This window comes from Bufo bufo, chromosome 3 (genome assembly GCF_905171765.1).
Source record: "Bufo bufo chromosome 3, aBufBuf1.1, whole genome shotgun sequence".
NCBI classification, from domain to species: domain Eukaryota; kingdom Metazoa; phylum Chordata; class Amphibia; order Anura; family Bufonidae; genus Bufo; species Bufo bufo.
Genome location: NC_053391.1, coordinates 662,825,754 through 662,846,582, shown reverse-complemented (window position 1 = coordinate 662,846,582; position 20,829 = coordinate 662,825,754). Strand labels below are relative to the sequence as shown.

General features: G+C 44.9%; 1 protein-coding gene across 1 annotated transcript in view; it reads left to right on the top strand.

Annotated features, from left to right (window-relative positions):
• The first annotated feature begins 2,618 nt into the window (after window positions 1-2,618).
• The window catches only part of PIWIL4 (piwi like RNA-mediated gene silencing 4), a 323,109-nt gene continuing 304,898 nt past the window's right edge, over window positions 2,619-20,829 (top strand). Inside the window, exons 1-2 of the mRNA XM_040422480.1 lie at window positions 2,619-2,636; window positions 3,210-3,282. Coding sequence (XP_040278414.1) covers window positions 2,619-2,636; window positions 3,210-3,282 — 91 coding nt within the window. The remainder of the gene's footprint in view (window positions 2,637-3,209; window positions 3,283-20,829) is intronic.

The following is a 20,829-nucleotide window of genomic DNA, read 5'->3' as shown; positions in this document are numbered from 1 at the left end:
TCGATCCTTCTGCACCATTATCGCTAGTGTGGGTTATCACTTTCTGAACAATGGGGTTTGACCGATCCTGGGAATGAAGGGGCCGCCCTGTGGTTGTTTTACGGTCTTCCCCTGAACAGCGATGCTCCTGGCTACCCGGATATGCAAGGACCTGCAGCTGGCCCCATTTCTCCTGCTCAGCGGAGGGGCACTACTGTACAGCAGATCTAAATAAGCACTGCGACCCCCTTATTCTCCGTATCGGTGGTGGTCCCCGCGACCATAAAGTGATGCCATATCCCAGCCATATGCCAGTATTTTATGAGCCTTTAAGTGCAGCCATAAAAAGTGTCTTTTTATTAGAGCCAAATTTTGCACCATAATTATTTTTTAAATGTATGCAAATAGGCGTGAAGGGCTACCGCTACATCTTATATTGACTGATTATCATGCAGGTATGTATGACTGACATGAGATAACTGGGGGGTATAGAGGGGGGAAAGCCTGGCTTTGTTTAGTACAGGAATGCCCAACCTGCGGCCCTCCAGCTGTTGCAAAATTACAAGTGCCATGATGCCTGGACAGCCTACAGCTATCCGTGCATGCTGGAAGTTGTAGTTTTGCAACAGCTGGAGGGCCGCAGGTTGGGCATGCCTGCTCTACAGCCTCCTCCTCGACCTGTGACGCCACGTCAATCCCTCATGTGGCCTTCGTGCAGCTTCCTATTGAAGCAATTGGACATGGGCTGCAATACCAGACACAGCCACTACACAATGCACGGCGCTGTGCTCGTATACTATGAAGATGTCGCAGCCCCAATGCCCATTCAAATAGCTGATCGGCGGGGGTGCTGGGCATCGGATCCCGACCGATCAGTTATTGGTGACCCACCTGGGATTCATTCCCAGAAAACTCATTTTAATTTCTATTTAGAACATTGTAATATTGGCTTCCATATTATTTATTGTATATCAGACTTTTTGGGTCTCCTACGGTTTAGCACATAAATATTCCACTCCTTTACATCTTTTACAGCAAAAATGTCTGGACAACCTCAGAAAAGAAAGTTTGATGATGGTGGTCACAGCTCCAGGGGTGGATCACCTCACCAGGTATGTGTCTGTCTTCAGGGGACTGTGAGTCCGCTGTAATTATTAAGGCTTGCTTGAGTTTTATTATATCGATGACCTGTCCTCCGGGTAGGTCATCAGTATCAGATCTGTGGGGGTCCGAAATTAGGGTCAACATTGCCGGCTGCGGGAGAGCTGCCCCCTCTTCAGTGTTACAAGTCCGAGGTCAGGGCAGGCGGCAGTGGACAATATGAGGCTTGTCTATGGTACGTGGGTAGTTAGACAGAATGACACACCTTCAATGGTTAACTAGAGATTGGGAAAGGTGCCTTAAATACCCAGTCAGGCTGGTGAAGAATTGGGATGTACCCGGCCAGCTTCAGTGAGGAGGGCTTGGGCGGCCCCCTGGTCATTGACCCACCGAGGGATATACTCTAGGACAGTGTTTCCCAACCAGTGTGCCTCCAGCTTTGGCTGTGCGGGCATGCTGGGAGTTGTAGTTTTGCAACAGCTGGAGGCACACTGGTTGGGAAACACTGCTCTAGGATATACTGCCAGTCCGTCCCTGATTGAGTGGATGCAAAACTCCCAGGAGTGATCAGTATCTGATCGGTGGGGGTCCGACACCGCGTACCCTGGCTGATCAGCTGTTTGAGAAGGCACCAGTGTTCTCACTAGCGCCACGTTCTTCTCTCATCTCGCCAAGCACAGCGCCGTCCATTGTATAGAGGCTGTGCTAGGTATCTGAGCTCAGTCCCATTCACTTCACTGGGGTTGAGCTATGCCTAGGCCATGTGACCGATGAACGTGTTGTCACATGGCCCAGGGCAGGCATGCCCAACTTGCGGCCCTCCAGCTGTTGCAAAACTACAACTCCCAGCATGCCTGTATAGCCTACAGCTATTAGGGCATGCTGGAAGTTGTAGTTTTGCAACAGCTGGAGGGCCGCAGGTTGAGCATGCCTGGCCTAGGGAAAGCTGCGAGAAGACTGCAGCGCTGCCGAGAGTGCTGTTGCCTTCTCAAACAGCAGATTGGCGGGAGTCCCGAGTCATCAGTAGTAAAGTCTTGTAAAACTCCTTTAAGTACGGGTTTCATTTCAGTCTGGAAATATCCTTCGTTTACCTGTGTGGTCTATGTATCAAGATCTGAACCCATCCACTCCACAAGATGGTCCTTCCACCTACATCACGTCCATTGCTCTGCTCTGTTACGTTCTGGTTGGGTGAGTTTTAGAGCGAGCCATCACTTTACTGAATTGCCTGGGCGCTGAGTAGTCGGTTCTGGAATCCTTTTTCTCAGTCATGACCCTCCGTAAAGAACGCATGCGCCGTTACTGGGGGAAGGATTCCAGCACCGCTTACGGACCGTCCATGTAAATCAGTAAGGTGGTGACTCGCTGTAAAGCTCTCTGGACCAGAAGACAGCAGAGCCGTCGGAGTTAGGTAGGCGGAAGCACCGTCTTGTGGAGTGGACGGGAGCGTTGCTGTTACACCCAGAGGCTCTGCTCTCTCTGCAGCTGCCGCGTCTTCTCCACTTTAATTGACAGGACCAGACAGGGAAAACGTAATCATGGCCTTGTCAATCAAAGTGGAGAGGGCACGGCAGTTCCAGAGAGAGCAGAGCCTTTCGGTGCAACAGAAACTCCCCCGTTGCTCCTAGAGGCTCATTTGCATATCCTAAAATATCATTTTCCTAAGCAATGCGGGCACATATGAACATGGGACCAACACAGATGCCTTCAGCTGCCAAGCGCACATGTAACAGGTCAGCCAGTGTCATAGGTACAGAACTGCTGACAGATGCCCTTTAAAGTAAATGTCCACAAGTGAACAGCATTTTGCTATTTTTTGTCACAACAGCAGCAGAACACAAAACCTTTCCACCTATGAGCCAGGGGGGTTGATTTGCGCTATATTGCCAGTTTCCGATCTAAATTTAAGTAATTCTGTCAGGAATCGAGAGGTCATACCCCCTCTGCTAGGCAACTTCTCTCTTTTTTTTATTATTATTATTTTTTTTATAGTGGTGAGACCAGCGTAAAAATGTTAAAATTCTCAAAATTTCCGCACAAGAATGGGACTTTTGAAAAGAAGCATAAAGCATTTGATAGATTTTGTGACTGTCTCTCTGATGTCTCTGTTCCACCTTTTCTTCCTCCAGAGCTTTGGAGATGGAAGTGGAGCAGTCAGGGCCGGCAATGATGGCGGCAGCGAGGGAGCCAGCAGCGCCATATGTATGTATACCCGCCGTTACCTACTGCTCTTATTTTACACTCGTGAATATTCTGGGGGGCTCCAAGAATATGTCAATACGTCCGAAGTCTTGGAGCGCATTTCCGGAGTGGAAACTTCCTTTTCGTTCATAAATACCCCATGTAGATGCAGTACCTATCTTACCGCTATGAGTTAAGGATCCTGCACACGACCGTATCCATTTTTGCGGTCTGAAAAACACGGATCCCGGCCAAATGCTTGTCGCCATGTTTTTTATTAATTTTTTCTCTCCTGCAGAAATGTCCTATCCTTGTCTGCAAAACGGACAAGAATAGAACATGTTCTATTTTTTTGTGGGGCTGCGGAACGGACTTACGGATGCGGACAGCATACAGGTGTACTGTCTGCATCTTCTGCGGCCCCGTTTTTTGCGGGTTGGCTGCAGACGAAAACTACGGCCGTGTGCATGAGCCGTTAGACATGTGTAGAAAAACATGGCGGCCCTTACATTTTTTTTATAATGAAAAGTTTCCACTTTTCTTTTATACTTTCTGTATCAATTCCTCACAGTTTTCAAGATCTCTGCTTGCTGTCATTCAATAGGAATTCCCCAGTCAGTGGATAACATTCTGTCCTGTCTTATAACAGACACAAGTGCACAGCTCATTACAAGAAACGACTCTGATAACTGGACTGTGACGGGCCAGGTACCTGAGTGCTTAGGATCCCTAGGGGTCCCGGTGGTGAGACCCCCAGGGATCATACATTTCTCACCTGTGCGGAAAAGTGATAACTGTTCTTATAGAAAACCCCTTTAATGTACCGGTATGTAAGGTTTATTCCTTGTATGATGAAAAGCCTTTCCATTTTCTTATATACTTTGTGCATTTTCCAGATCTCTGCTTACTTTCAATGAATTAGTTTTCTTTGTACAAAGAATGAAACAAAAAAACACTTTTAACCCCTCAACAGTTACATTAAAATTGGGAAAAACGCTCCCAATAATGTCACTTTATTTTATTGTAGATTTTGAATTTAGTACATCTAATTGACTCACAACTCAGGGGGCACAAGTGCATTTTTTAACCCCCTAGTGACACAACTAATTTCTGCCTTAGGCTACATTCACACGTCCGTGGTGTGTTGCGGACCCGCAAATTGCGGGTCCGCAACACACCAGCCCGTCACCCCCCATAGAAATGCCTATTCTTGTCCGCAAGCTGCGGACAAGAATAGGACATGCTCTATCTTTTTGCGGAGCTGCGGACCCAAAATCGGGGCCGCGCTCCGCAATTGCGGCTGGTGTCCGCATCCATTCTGTCCCCATAGAGAATGAATGGGTCCGCACCCATTCCGCAAAATTGCGTAAAGGATGCGGACCCATTTTGCGGACGTGTGAATGGAGCCTTAAAGGGGTTTTTCGTCAGTATCTGATCAGTGGTATCTGGGACCCCCTCTGATCAGCTGTTTGAGAAGTCACAGGCACTCGGAGTAGCGCCGTGGCCTTCTCGCAGCTTTCCCTAGGCCATGTTACGTCACATTCATTGGTCACATGGTCTAGGCGCATCTCAGCCCCATTAACCACCTCAGCCCCCAGTGCTTAAACACCCTGAAAGACCAGGCCACTTTTTACACTTCTGACCTACACTACTTTCACCGTTTATTGCTCGGTCATGCAACTTACCACCCAAATGAATTTTACCTCCTTTTCTTCTCACTAATAGAGCTTTCATTTGGTGGTATTTCATTGCTGCTGACATTTTTACTTTTTTTGTTATTAATCGAAATTTAACGATTTTTTTGCAAAAAAATGACATTTTTCACTTTCAGTTGTAAAATTTTGCAAAAAAAACGACATCCATATAGAAATTTTGCTCTAAATTTATAGTTCTACATGTCTTTGATAAAAAAAAAATGTTTGGGTAGAAAAAAAAATGGTTTGGGTAAAAGTTATAGCGTTTACAAACTATGGTACAAAAATGTGAATTTCCGCTTTTTGAAGCAGCTCTGACTTTCTGAGCACCTGTCATGTTTCCTGAGGTTCTACAATGCCCAGACAGTAAAAACACCCCACAAATGACCCCATTTCTGAAAGTACACACCCTAAGGTATTCGCTGATGGGCATAGTGAGTTCATAGAACTTTTTATTTTTTGTCACAAGTTAGCGGAAAATGATGATTTTTTTTTTTATTTTTTTTTTTCTTACAAAGTCTCATATTCCACTAACTTGTGACAAAAAATAAAAAGTTCTATGAACTCACTATGCCCATCAGCGAATACCTTGGGGTCTCTTCTTTCCAAAATGGGGTCACTTGTGGGGTAGTTATACTGCCCTGGCATTCTAGGGGCCCAAATGTGTGGTAAGGAGTTTGAAATCAAATTCAGTAAAAAATGACCTGTGAAATCCGAAAGGTGCTCTTTGGAATATGGGCCCCTTTGCCCACCTAGGCTGCAAAAAAGTGTCACACATCTGGTATCCCCGTACTCAGGAGAAGTTGAGGAATGTGTTTTGGGGTGTCTTTTTACATATACCCATGCTGGGTGAGATAAATATCTTGGTCAAATGACAACTTTGTATAAAAAAATGGGAAAAGTTGTCTTTTGCCAAGATATTTATCTCACCCAGCATGGGTATATGTAAAATGACACCCCAAAACACATTCCCCACCTTCTCCTGAGTACGGAGATACCAGATGTGTGACACTTTTTTGCAGCCTAGGTGGGCAAAGGGGCCCATATTCCAAAGAGCACCTTTCGGATTTCACTCGTCATTTTTTACTGAATTTGATTTCAAACTCCTTACCACACATTTGGGCCCCTAGAATGCCAGGGCAGTATAACTACCCCACAAGTGACCCCATTTTGGAAAGAAGAGACCCCAAGGTATTCGCTGATGGGCATAGTGAGTTCATGGAAGTTTTTATTTTTTGTCACAAGTTAAAAAAAAATCTGCATTTTCCACTAACTTGTGACAAAAAATAAAAGATTCTAGGAACTCGCCATGCCCCTCACGGAATACCTTGGGGTGTCTTCTTTCCAAAATGGGGTCACTTGTGGGGTAGTTATACTGCCCTGGCATTTTCCAGGGGCCCTAATGTGTGTTAAGTAGGTAAATGACCTGTGAAATCCTAAAGGTGCTCTTTGGAATATGGGCCCCTTTGCCCACCTAGGCTGCAAAAAAGTGTCACACATGTGGTATCGCCGTATTCAGGAGAAGTTGGGGAATGTGTTTTGGGGTGTCATTTTACATATACCCATGCTGGGTGAGAGAAATATCTTGGCAAAAGACAACTTTTCCCATTTTTTTATACAAAGTTGGCATTTGACCAAGATATTTCTCTCACCCAGCATGGGTATATGTAAAATGACACCCCAAAACACATTCCCCAACTTCTCCTGAGTACGGCGATACCAGATGTGTGACACTTTTTTGCAGCCTAGATGCGCAAAGGTGCCCAAATTCCTTTTAGGAGGGCATTTTTAGACATTTGGATACCAGACTTCTTCTCACGCTTTGGGGCCCCTAGAATGCCAGGGCAGTATAAATACCCCACATGTGACCCCATTTTGGAAAGAAGACACCCCAAGGTATTCAATGAGGGGCATGGCGAGTTCATAGAAATTTTTTGATATTTTTTATTTTTTTCTCACAAAGTCTCCTGTTCCGCTAACTTGGGACAAAAATTTCAATCTTTCATGGACTCAATATGCCCCTCACGGAATACCTGGGGGTGTCTTCTTTCCGAAATGGGGTCACATGTGGGGTATTTATACTGCCCTGGCATTCTAGGGGCCCTAAAGCGTGAGAAGAAGTCTGGAATATAAATGTCTAAAAAATTTTACGCATTTGGATTCCGTGAGGGGTATGGTGAGTTCATGTGAGATTTTATTTTTTGACACAAGTTAGTGGAATATGAGACTTTGTAAGAAAAATAAATAAAAATTCCGCTAACTTGGGCCAAAAAAATGTCTGAATGGAGCCTTACAGAGGGTGATCAATGACAGGGGGGTGATCAATGACAGGGGGGTGATCAATGACAGGGGGGGTGATCAGGGAGTCTATATGGGGTGATCACCACAGTCATTGATCATGCCCCTGTAAGGCTTCATTCAGACGTCCGGATGCGTTTTGCGGATCCGATCCATCTATCAGTGCATCCGTAAAAATCATGCGGACATCTGAATGGAGCTTTACAGGGGGGTAATCAATGACAGGGGGGTGATCAGGGAGTCTATATGGGGTGATCACCACAGTCATTGATCATGCCCCTGTAAGGCTTCATTCAGACGTCCGGATGCGTTTTGCGGATCCGATCCATCTATCAGTGGATCCGTAAAAATCATGCGGACGTCTGAATGGAGCTTTACAGGGGGGTGATCAATGACAGGGGTGTAATCAATGACAGGGGGGTGATCAGGGAGTCTATATGGGGTGATCACCACAGTCATTGATCACGCCCCTGTAAGGCTTCATTCAGACGTCCGGATGCGTTTTGCGGATCCGATCCATCTATCAGTGCATCCGTAAAAATCATGCGGACATCTGAATGGAGCTTTACAGGGGGGTGATCAGGGAGTCTATATGGGGTGATCACCACAGTCATTGATCATGCCCCTGTAAGGCTTCATTCAGACGTCCGGATGCGTTTTGCGGATCCGATCCATCTATCAGTGCATCCGTAAAAATCATGCGGACATCTGAATGGAGCTTTACAGGGGGGTGATCAGGGAGTCTATATGGGGTGATCACCACAGTCATTGATCATGCCCCTGTAAGGCTTCATTCAGACGTCCGGATGCGTTTTGCGGATCCGATCCATCTATCAGTGCATCCGTAAAAATCATGCGGACATCTGAATGGAGCTTTACAGGGGGGTGATCAGGGAGTCTATATGGGGTGATCACCACAGTCATTGATCATGCCCCTGTAAGGCTTCATTCAGACGTCCGGATGCGTTTTGCGGATCCGATCCATCTATCAGGGCATCCGTAAAAATCATGCGGACATCTGAATGGAGCTTTACAGGGGGGTGATCAGGGAGTCTATATGGGGTGATCACCACAGTCATTGATCATGCCCCTGTAAGGCTTCATTCAGACGTCCGGATGCGTTTTGCGGATCCGATCCATCTATCAGTGGATCCGTAAAAATCATGCGGACGTCTGAATGGAGCTTTACAGGGGGGTAATCAATGACAGGGGGGTGATCAATGACAGGGGGGTGATCAGGGAGTCTATATGGGGTGATAACCACAGTCATTGATCATGCCCCTGTAAGGCTTCATTCAGACGTCCGGATGCGTTTTGCGGATCCGATCCATCTATCAGTGGATCCGTAAAAATCATGCGGACATCTGAATGGAGCTTTACAGGGGGTTGATCAATGACAGGGGGGTAATCAATGACAGGGGGGTGATCAAGGAGTCTATATGGGGTGATCAGGGGTGATCAGGGAGTCTATATGGGGTGATCAGGGGCTAATAAGGGGTTAATAAGTGACGGGGGGGGTGTAGTGTAGTGGTGCTTGGTGCTACTTTACTGAGCTACCTGTGTCCTCTGGTGGTCGATCCAAACAAAGGGGACCACCAGAGGACCAGGTAGCAGGTATATTAGACGCTGTTATCAAAACAGCGTCTAATATACCTGTTAGGGGTTAAAAAAAACACATCTCCAGCCTGCCAGCGAACGATCGCCGCTGGCAGGCTGGAGATCAACTCTCTTACCTTCCGTTCCTGTGAGCGCGCGCGCCTGTGTGCGCGCGTTCACAGGAAATCTCGCGTCTCGCGAGATGACGCGTATATGCGTCCAGGCGGAATGAATCAACCACCTCCAGGACGCGTCTGTGCGTACAGCGGTCCGGAGGTGGTTAAAGTGAATAGGGCTGAGCTGCGATACCAAGCACGGCCACTATACAATGTACGGCGCTGTGCTTGGTGAGCTGAGAGAAGGCTGTGGAGCTACTGCGAGCACCAATACCTTTTCAAACAGTTGATCGGAGACCTGGGTATCGGACCTCACCGATCAGATACTGATGACCTATCTAGTCTAGAGGATAGGTTATCAGTATAAACATTTTAAGGATCAGTAACATTTTTCAAACTATATGTTCATAACTTTTTAATTTTTTTATCACAGCTGTATGAGACCTTGAATTTTGTGGGATGAGTTGTAGTATTTGTAGGAACTATTTTGGGGTTCATATAGTGTATTTAATAAATTTTTTATTTTATTTTTAAGGGAAACAGCAGTATTAACATTATTTTGTAGGATATATTTTTACAATGTTCAATGTGTGATATAAATAACATGATAACTTCACGCTGCGGGTCAGTGCTGTCATGATGTTGCCAAATTTATATATTTTCTTCTCTCCTATACTGCAGGCTGTCATGCTTCCCCACTTCCCCCTGTCCTTCTCCAGACTGGCTGAGATCACAGGGATTGGGCTGCTTTAACTTCAAATATCTCAGGCTTGGTAACAGGAAGAGATATGGAACTGGTCTTGTTTGAAAGCAGACAGTCTAGGCTTTAATACAAGATCCACCCGAATTATCTCCTCTACATTAGGAGATATAGGTGTTCAAAATCAGGTCAGGAGTGAAAGCAGCTGAAACCTTTTAGCTGCTATCACTCCCCACCGATTTCCAACAGCTCTATCTCTTGATGTAGAGGACATCATGCTGTGACTCTGGTCTTGTTTTAAAGTCTAGACTGTCAGCTTTCAAACAAGACCATATCTCTAGCTGTTATCAAGCCCGAGATATGAGTTCTCCCTCTGCTGCTCAAGCTCTGCTCTGGCTGAGCTGTTAGTGTCTTTTCTCAAAGAGCTTGGGCGAAACTGTTAAAGGGGTTGTCCCACTTCATTAAATAGGGTTACATGTAATCATTGCCCCCCACTGAACATTTCTTATAATACATGTAATTAAAAAAACATACTATTCAGCCTAAAAACGCTCCTTTCACTCCCCTTTGTTTGTGCTGGTATCCCATGGGTACGGCTACATCTCGCCGGCCGCATCCATGCCGCACCTGCGCACTGGTATCTATTGCGATCCTGCAGCCGGCCTCTCACTTACACTGTGAGCGCGCACGTCGCATAGTTTTGCGCATGCGCGGGCGCCCGATCATAGCAGTGTATTACTGTTTTCTGGCAGCAGGAGGGAGCGCACGGCGTCATAGCAACCGAGGACGCCGTGCGCTCCTTCCTGCCGCCGGAATACAGTGATACTCTCTTATAGATCATAGCAGTGTATTACTGTTTTCCGGCAGCATGAGGGAGCGCACGGCGTCATAGCAACCGAGGACGCCGTGCTCTCTGGTGCCCAGAAGGAGTCCAGGCGGCAATCCACAGATGCCCCCCACCCCATAAGTGCCATCCACAGATCCCCCCACCTCATAAGTGCCATCCACAGATCCCCCCACCCCATAAGTGCCATCCACAGATCCCCCCACCCCATAAGTGCCATCCACAGATCCCCCCCCACCCCATAAGTGCCATCCACAGATCCCCCCCACCCCATAAGTGCCATCCACAGATGCTCCCCCCCATAAGTGCCATCCACAGATGCCCCCCCATAAGTGCTATCCACAGATGCCCCCCCATAAGTGCTATCCACAGATGCCCCCCATAAGTGCCATCCACAGATGCCCCCCCATAAGTGCCATCCACAGATGCCCCCCCCATAAGTGCCATCCACAGATGCCCCCCCATAAGTGCTATCCACAGATGCCCCCCCCATAAGTGCTATCCACAGATGCCCCCCCCCCATAAGTGCTATCCACAGATGCCCCCCCATAAGTGCCATCCACAGATGCCCTCCCCCCATAAGTGCCATCCACAGATGCCCCCCCATAAGTGCTATCCACAGATGCCTCCTCATAAGTGCTATCCACAGATGCCCCCCCCATAAGCTGGGTAATAAGTCAGTGATAATATCAGACACCGGGAAAGCTGGGTAATAAGTCAGTGATAATATCAGACACCGGGAAAGCTGGGTAATAAGTCAATGATAATATCTGATACCGGGAAAGCTGGGTAATAAGTCAGTGATAATATCTGATACCGGGAAAGCTGGGTAATAAGTCAGTGATAATATCTGATACCGGGAAAGCTGTGTAATAAGTCAGTGATAATATCTGATACCGGGAAAGCTGTGTAATAAGTCAGTGATAATATCTGATACCGGGAAAGCTGTGTAATAAGTCAGTGATAATATCTGATACCGGGAAAGCTGGGTAATAAGTCAGTGATAATATCTGATACCGGGAAAGCTGGGTAATAAGTCAGTGATAATATCTGATACCGGGAAAGCTGGGTAATAAGTCAGTGATAATATCTGATACCGGGAAAGCTGGGTAATAAGTCAGTAATAATATCTGATACCGGGAAAGCTGGGTAATAAGTCAGTGATAATATCTGATACCGGGAAAGCTGGGTAATAAGTCAGTGATAATATCTGATACCGGGAAAGCTGGGTAATAAGTCTGTAATAATATTGTACACTGGGAAAGCTGGGTAATAAGTCAGTGATAATATCTGATACCGGGAAAGCTGGGTAATAAGTCAGTGATAATATCAGACACCGGGAAAGCTGGGTAATAAGTCAGTGATAATATCTGATACCGGGAAAGCTGGGTAATAAGTCTGTAATAATATTGTACACCGGGAAAGCTGGGTAATAAGTCAGTGATAATATCAGACACCGGGAAAGCTGGGTAATAGGTCAGTGATAATATCTGATACCGGGAAAGCTGGGTAATAAGTCAGTGATAATATCAGACACCGGGAAAGCTGGGTAATAAGTCAGTGATAATATCTGATACCGGGAAAGCTGGGTAATAAGTCAGTGATAATATCTGATACCGGGAAAGCTGGGTAATAAGTCAGTGATAATATCAGACACCTGGAAAGCTGGGTAATAAGTCAGTGATAATATCTGATACCGGGAAAGCTGGGTAATAAGTCAGTGATAATATCTGATACCGGGAAAGCTGGGTAATAAGTCAGTGATAATATCTGATACCGGGAAAGCTGGGTAATAGGTCAGTGATAATATCTGATACCGGGAAAGCTGGGTAATAGGTCAGTGATAATATCTGATACCGGGAAAGCTGGGTAATAAGTCAGTGATAATATCAGACACCTGGAAAGCTGGGTAATAAGTCAGTGATAATATCTGATACCGGGAAAGCTGGGTAATAAGTCAGTGATAATATCTGATACCGGGAAAGCTGGGTAATAAGTCAGTGATAATATTGTACACCGGGAAAGCTGGGTAATAAGTCAGTAATAATATCTGATACCGGGAAAGCTGGGTAATAAGTCAGTAATAATATCTGATACCGGGAAAGCTGGGTAATAAGTCAGTAATAATATCTGATACCGGGAAAGCTGGGTAATAAGTCAGTGATAATATCTGATACCGGGAAAGCTGGGTAATAAGTCTGTAATAATATTGTACACCGGGAAAGCTGGGTAATAAGTCAGGGATAATATCAGACATCGGGAAAGCTGGGTAATAAGTCAGTGATAATATCTGATACCGGGAAAGCTGGGTAATAAGTCAGTGAATATATCTATCTATATCTAGCACAGATCATATGGCTACTAGCTAACATGCATTTGGGCTGTAGTGATTTATTGTTTTTGCTGCACAGAATGGGTTTGTAACACAGGTTTTATGTGTAAAAGTGTATTAGACTGCAGGACAGACACAAGTTACTACATTAGTTCACTAGCATTGGTCAGTGGTCACTGAGTGATTCCCCAGCAGGGGGATGGGCTTTACATACTCTGCAGGCTCCAGAAGGGTGACTCATCCACATGAACGAGCAGCAAGGACTGAGCTCTCAGGGTGAGTCATGAGGAGGCGTGGCCGGCCTTCACTCAACGGCCTGAGCCAAACCAGGAAGTTATCAGGACATCTACTGCTGGTGAGATTGAAAAGGCAAAGTGGGACAACCCCTTTAAGGGGTTAAGTTAAATGAAGTCTTTCACCAGGCACAGTCCCTTGTAGGGCTAGCCCAGCTAGGTAATGATACTTTTCACTTAGCGATCCGATGCTTCATTCTGGGAAAAAAAGTGTTTTTAATTTATATGCAAATGAGCAGTTAAGTGCACTGAAGGCGGGCTCAAGTCACTGCCCTTCCCTCTCCTTAATTGGAAGGGCCAGGTTCTGATATAGTCAGGAAAGAGATGGAGGGACAGGAGGAGCAAAAGTGCACTGAGTAGCTTGGGCCCACCCTTGGTGCACTTAACTGCTTATTTGCATATGGATTTAAAGTACCTTTTCTCCAGAATAAAATGACAGATTTCTAAGTGAAAGGATTAATTGCATTCAACTGAGCCTGGTTCATAAGTGAATTTCCTGGTGACAGACGCCCTTTATGCCTGTTTCAATATTCTCCAAAAGTAAAAATAAAATGAGACATATTAAAAGCTGTTTGCAAAGATGAAATGTGTCACAGAGCATGGCAGCTAGATATTGCCTTCATTAGTAATTTGTGCTCGATCCGTCAGGACTCCCAGGTGTATATACAGTATACCACTTACCTGTATTAGTCAGCGATGGCCAGAGATTTTAAGATATTTGTTAAAGGGGTTGTTCCACAAATAATACTCTGCAGTTTTCAATCCGGCACCTGGATCTGGAGACTTTTGTAATTGCATGTAATTAAAAATGTATTGTAGCCAGTGAGTTATTGTATTAAAGGGAGTCTTTCACCTAAAATCACCATTATAGAACACTAACATCAGGATCTCCATTACATTCCCCATATTAGAATGCTACCTTCCATATTGCTGTCCATCGCCGATTTTCTCAGAAAAACACTTTTATTCAATATGTTAATTCGCTTCCGAAGGTGCCCAGGGGCGGCGTTCGTGCGTCCGGGTTCCCAGGCCGTTCAACAGATTCGCCGCGCCTGCGCGCTTCATTCCCCATTATGGGCAGAGGCACAAGCTAGACCGGGATGTACGGGCCGGCACATGCGCATTAAACGCTCTTGTACCTCTGCCCATAATGGGGAATGAAGTGCGCAGGCGCGGCGAATCTGTTGAACGGCGCTGGCGCTGGATTTCTCACTAAGAGGAGGACGTAATCAGAAGAACCTGGGGGCGGGCCAGAGGGGTGAAAGGGGAGGGGTTTCGTATGAAAAGCGCCGAGGGGCCTGGGCACCGGACGCATGAACGCCGCCCCGGGGCACCTTCAGAAGCGAATTAACATATTGAATAAAAGTGTTTTTCTGAGAAAATCGGCGATGGACAGCAATATGGAAGGTAGCATTCTAATATGGAGAATGTAATGGAGATCCTGATGTTAGTGTTCTATAATGGTGAGTTTAGGTGAAAGACTCCCTTTAAATCTATCTGTGTAGCGCCACCTGCTGTTTGCACTTTTTCCAATTTCTCTGTCCTGCTCTTTGAGATGGAAGCACATGCTTAGTTCTATCAGCTGCAGCAGACAGGACACGCTCCTTGAGAAAGGACACATCCCTTAGGGTCCATTCACACGTCCGTTGTTTCTTTCCGGATCTGTTCCGTTTTTTGCGGAACAGATCCGGACCAGTTGTGTACCCATTCATTTTCAATGGGTCCTGAAAAAAATCGGACAGCACAATGAAAAAATATAAAACTTGTCCTATTATTATCTGCAAAATCGGATCCTGGTACAATACAAAGTCAATGGATCCGCAAAAAACGGATGACATACGGAAACATTTTCAGGAACAACGGATCCGCAAAAAACGGACCGAAATTCGGGATATAGAAAAATACTGACGTGTGAATGGACCCTAAAGCTGACAGCTTGAAATAAATGTAGCAGAGCAATTGGAGCAATCTTCAAGGCACAGGGCTGGTTCTAGCTGTCATGTACTACATGATGTCTGTTTTTTTTTTTTTTTTTTTACATTAATAATGGATTTAACCCCTTTTTATATGTATTGTAGCATTACCTCTATATTATGGCTCCCATACATTAGGCATGGGATGGTAGATGTGTTATACCTGTGCAGGGGTCTCCAGTACAATGCGATTATGACCACTTCTGTGCTAATTTACAGTGGATATAAAAAGTCTACACACCCCTGTTAAAATGTCAGGTTTCTGTGCTGTAAAAAAAATGAGACAAAGATAAATCATTTCAGAACTTTTTCCACCTTTAACCACCTCAGCCCCCAGAGCTTAAACACCCTGAAAGACCAGGCCACTTTTTACACTTCTGACCTACACTACTTTCACCGTTTATTGCTCGGTCATGCAACTTACCACCCAAATGAATTTTACCTCCTTTTCTTCTCACTAATAGAGCTTTCATTTGGTGGTATTTCATTGCTGCTGACATTTTTACTTTTTTTGTTATTAATCGAAATTTAACGATTTTTTTGCAAAAAAATGACATTTTTCACTTTCAGTTGTAAAATTTTGCAAAAAAAAACGACATCCATATAGAAATTTTGCTCTAAATTTATAGTTCTACATGTCTTTGATAAAAAAAAAATGTTTGGGTAGAAAAAAAATGGTTTGGGTAAAAGTTATAGCGTTTACAAACTATGGTACAAAAATGTGAATTTCCGCTTTTTGAAGCAGCTCTGACTTTCTGAGCACCTGTCATGTTTCCTGAGGTTCTACAATGCCCAGACAGTACAAACACCCCACAAATGACCCCATTTCTGAAAGTACACACCCTAAGGTATTCGCTGATGGGCATAGTGAGTTCATAGAACTTTTTATTTTTTGTCACAAGTTAGCGGAAAATGATGATTTTTTTTCTTTTTTTTTTTTTTCTTACAAAGTCTCATATTCCACTAACTTGTGACAAAAAATAAAAACTTCTATGAACTCACTATGCCCATCACGAAATACCTTGGGGTCTCTTCTTTCCAAAATGGGGTCACTTGTGGGGTAGTTATACTGCCCTGGCATTCTAGGGGCCCAAATGTGTGGTAAGGAGTTTGAAATCAAATTCAGTAAAAAATGACCTGTGAAATCCGAAAGGTGCTCTTTGGAATATGGGCCCCTTTGCCCACCTAGGCTGCAAAAAAGTGTCACACATCTGGTATCCCCGTACTCAGGAGAAGGTGGGGAATGTGTTTTGGGGTGTCATTTTATATATACCCATGCTGGGTGAGAGAAATATCTTGGTCAAATGACAACTTTGTATAAAAAAATGGGAAAAGTTGTCTTTTGCCAAGATATTTCTCTCACCCAGCATGGGTATATATAAAATGACACCCCAAAACACATTCCCCACCTTCTCCTGAGTACGGAGATACCAGATGTGTGACACTTTTTTGCAGCCTAGGTGGGCAAAGGGGCCCATATTCCAAAGAGCACCTTTCGGATTTCACTTGTCATTTTTTACTGAATTTGATTTCAAACTCCTTACCACACATTTGGGCCCCTAGAATGCCAGGGCAGTATAACTACCCCACAAGTGACCCCATTTTGGAAAGAAGACACCCCAAGGTATTCCGTGAGGGGCATGGCGAGTTCCTAGAATTTTTTATTTTTTGTCACAAGTTAGTGGAAAATGATGATTTTTTTTTTTTTTTTTTTCATACAAAGTCTCATATTCCACTAACTTGTGACAAAAAATAAAAACTTCCATGAACTCACTATGCCCATCAGCGAATACCTTGGGGTCTCTTCTTTCCAAAATGGGGTCACTTGTGGGGTAGTTATACTGCCCTGGCATTCTAGGGGCCCAAATGTGTGGTAAGGAGTTTGAAATCAAATTCTGTAAAAATTGACCTGTGAAATCCGAAAGGTGCTCTTTGGAATATGGGCCCCTTTGCCCACCTAGGCTGCAAAAAAGTGTCACACATCTGGTATCTCTGTATTCAGGAGAAGTTGAGGAATGTGTTTTGGGGTGTCTTTTTACATATACCTATGCTGGGTGAGATAAATATCTTGGTCAAATGCCAACTTTGTATAAAAAAATGGGAAAAGTTGTCGTTTGCCAAGATATTTCTCTCACCCAGCATGGGTATATGTAAAATGACACCCCAAAACACATTCCCCACCTTCTCCTGAGTACGGAGATACCAGATGTGTGACACTTTTTTGCAGCCTAGGTGGGCAAAGGGGCCCATATTCCAAAGAGCACCTTTCGGATTTCACTCGTCATTTTTTACAGAATTTGATTTCAAACTCCTTACCACACATTTGGGCCCCTAGAATGCCAGGGCAGTATAACTACCCCACAAGTGACCCCATTTTGGAAAGAAGAGACCCCAAGGTATTCGCTGATGGGCATAGTGAGTTCATGGAAGTTTTTATTTTTTGTCACAAGTTAGTGGAAAATGATGATTTTTTTTTTTTTTTTTTTCATACAAAGTCTCATATTCCACTAACTTGTGACAAAAAATAAAAACTTCCATGAACTCACTATGCCCATCAGCGAATACCTTGGGGTCTCTTCTTTCCAAAATGGGGTCACTTGTGGGGTAGTTATACTGCCCTGGCATTCTAGGGGCCCAAATGTGTGGTAAGGAGTTTGAAATCAAATTCTGTAAAAATTGACCTGTGAAATCCGAAAGGTGCTCTTTGGAATATGGGCCCCTTTGCCCACCTAGGCTGCAAAAAAGTGTCACACATCTGGTATCTCTGTATTCAGGAGAAGTTGAGGAATGTGTTTTGGGGTGTCTTTTTACATATACCTATGCTGGGTGAGATAAATATCTTGGTCAAATGCCAACTTTGTATAAAAAAATGGGAAAAGTTGTCGTTTGCCAAGATATTTCTCTCACCCAGCATGGGTATATATAAAATGACACCCCAAAACACATTCCCCACCTTCTCCTGAGTACGGAGATACCAGATGTGTGACACTTTTTTGCAGCCTAGGTGGGCAAAGGGGCCCATATTCCAAAGAGCACCTTTCGGATTTCACTTGTCATTTTTTACAGAATTTGATTTCAAACTCCTTACCACACATTTGGGCCCCTAGAATGCCAGGGCAGTATAACTACCCCACAAGTGACCCCATTTTGGAAAGAAGAGACCCCAAGGTATTCGCTGATGGGCATAGTGAGTTCATGGAAGTTTTTATTTTTTGTCACAAGTTAGTGGAATATGAGACTTTGTATAAAAAAAAAAAAAAAAAAAAAAAATCAGCATTTTCCACTAACTTGTGACAAAAAATAAAAAATTCTAGGAACTCGCCATGCCCCTCACGGAATACCTTGGGGTGTCTTCTTTCCAAAATGGGGTCACTTGTGTGGTAGTTATACTGCCCTGGCATTTTCCAGGGGCCCTAATGTGTGTTAGGTAGGTAAATGACCTGTGAAATCCTAAAGGTGCTCTTTGGAATATGGGCCCCTTTGCCCACCTAGGCTGCAAAAAAGTGTCACACATGTGGTATCGCCGTATTCAGGAGAAGTTGGGGAATGTGTTTTGGGGTGTCATTTTACATATACCCTTGCTGGGTGAGAGAAATATCTTGGCAAAAGACAACTTTTCCCATTTTTTTATACAAAGTTGGCATTTGACCAAGATATTTCTCTCACCCAGCATGGGTATATGTAAAATGACACCCCAAAACACATTCCCCACCTTCTCCTGAGTACGGCGATACCAGATGTGTGACACTTTTTTGCAGCCTAGATGCGCAAAGGGGCCCACATTCATTTTATGAGGGCATTTTTAGACATTTGGATACCAGACTTCTTCTCACGCTTTGGGGCCCCTAGAATGCCAGGGCAGTATAAATACCCCACATGTGACCCCATTTTGGAAAGAAGACACCCCAAGGTATTCAATGAGGGGCATGGCGAGTTCATAGAAATTTTTTTTTTTTGGCACAAGTTAGCGGAAATTGATATTTTTTATTTTTTTCTCACAAAGTCTCCCGTTCCGCTAACTTGGGACAAAAATTTCAATCTTTCATGGACTCAATATGCCCCTCACGGAATACCTGGGGGTGTCTTCTTTCCGAAATGGGGTCACATGTGGCGTATTTATACTGCCCTGGCATTCTAGGGGCCCTAAAGCGTGAGAAGAAGTCTGGAATATACATGTCTAAAAAATTTTACGCATTTGGATTCCGTGAGGGGTATGGTGAGTTCATGTGAGATTTTATTTTTTGACACAAGTTAGTGGAATATGAGACTTTGTAAGAAAAATAAATAAAAATTCCGCTAACTTGGGCCAAAAAAATGTCTGAATGGAGCCTTACAGAGGGTGATCAATGACAGGGGGGTGATCAATGACAGGGGTGGTGATCAATGACAGGGGTGGTGATCAATGACAGGGGGGTGATCAGGGAGTCTATATGGGGTGATCACCACAGTCATTGATCATGCCCCTGTAAGGCTTCATTCAGACGTCCGGATGCGTTTTGCGGATCCGATCCATCTATCAGTGCATCCGTAAAAATCATGCGGACATCTGAATGGAGCTTTACAGAGGGTGATCAATGACAGGGGGGTGATCAGGGAGTCTATATGGGGTGATCACCACAGTCATTGATCATGCCCCTGTAAGGCTTCATTCAGACGTCCGGATGCGTTTTGCGGATCCGATCCATCTATCAGTGCATCCGTAAAAATCATGCGGACATCTGAATGGAGCTTTACAGGGGGGTGATCAATGACAGGGGTGTAATCAATGACAGGGGGGTGATCAGGGAGTCTATATGGGGTGATCACCACAGTCATTGATCACGCCCCTGTAAGGCTTCATTCAGACGTCCGGATGCGTTTTGCGGATCCGATCCATCTATCAGTGCATCCGTAAAAATCATGCGGACATCTGAATGGAGCTTTACAGGGGGGTGATCAATGACAGGGGGGTGATCAGGGAGTCTATATGGGGTGATCACCACAGTCATTGATCACGCCCCTGTAAGGCTTCATTCAGACGTCCGGATGCGTTTTGCGGATCCGATCCATCTATCAGTGCATCCGTAAAAATCATGCGGACATCTGAATGGAGCTTTACAGGGGGGTGATCAATGACAGGGGTGTAATCAATGACAGGGGGGTGATCAGGGAGTCTATATGGGGTGATCACCACAGTCATTGATCACGCCCCTGTAAGGCTTCATTCAGACGTCCGGATGCGTTTTGCGGATCCGATCCATCTATCAGTGCATCCGTAAAAATCATGCGGACATCTGAATGGAGCTTTACAGGGGTGTGATCAATGACAGGGGTGTAATCAATGACAGGGGGGTGATCAGGGAGTCTATATGGGGTGATCACCACAGTCATTGATCATGCCCCTGTAAGGCTTCATTCAGACGTCCGGATGCGTTTTGCGGATCCGATCCATCTATCAGTGGATCCGTAAAAATCATGCGGACGTCTGAATGGAGCTTTACAGGGGGTTGATCAATGACAGGGGGGTAATCAATGACAGGGGGGTGATCAGGGAGTCTATATGGGGTGATCACCACAGTCATTGATCACGCCCCTGTAAGGCTTCATTCAGACGTCCGGATGCGTTTTGCGGATCCGATCCATCTATCAGTGCATCCGTAAAAATCATGCGGACATCTGAATGGAGCTTTACAGGGGGTTGATCAATGACAGGGGTGTAATCAATGACAGGGGGGTGATCAGG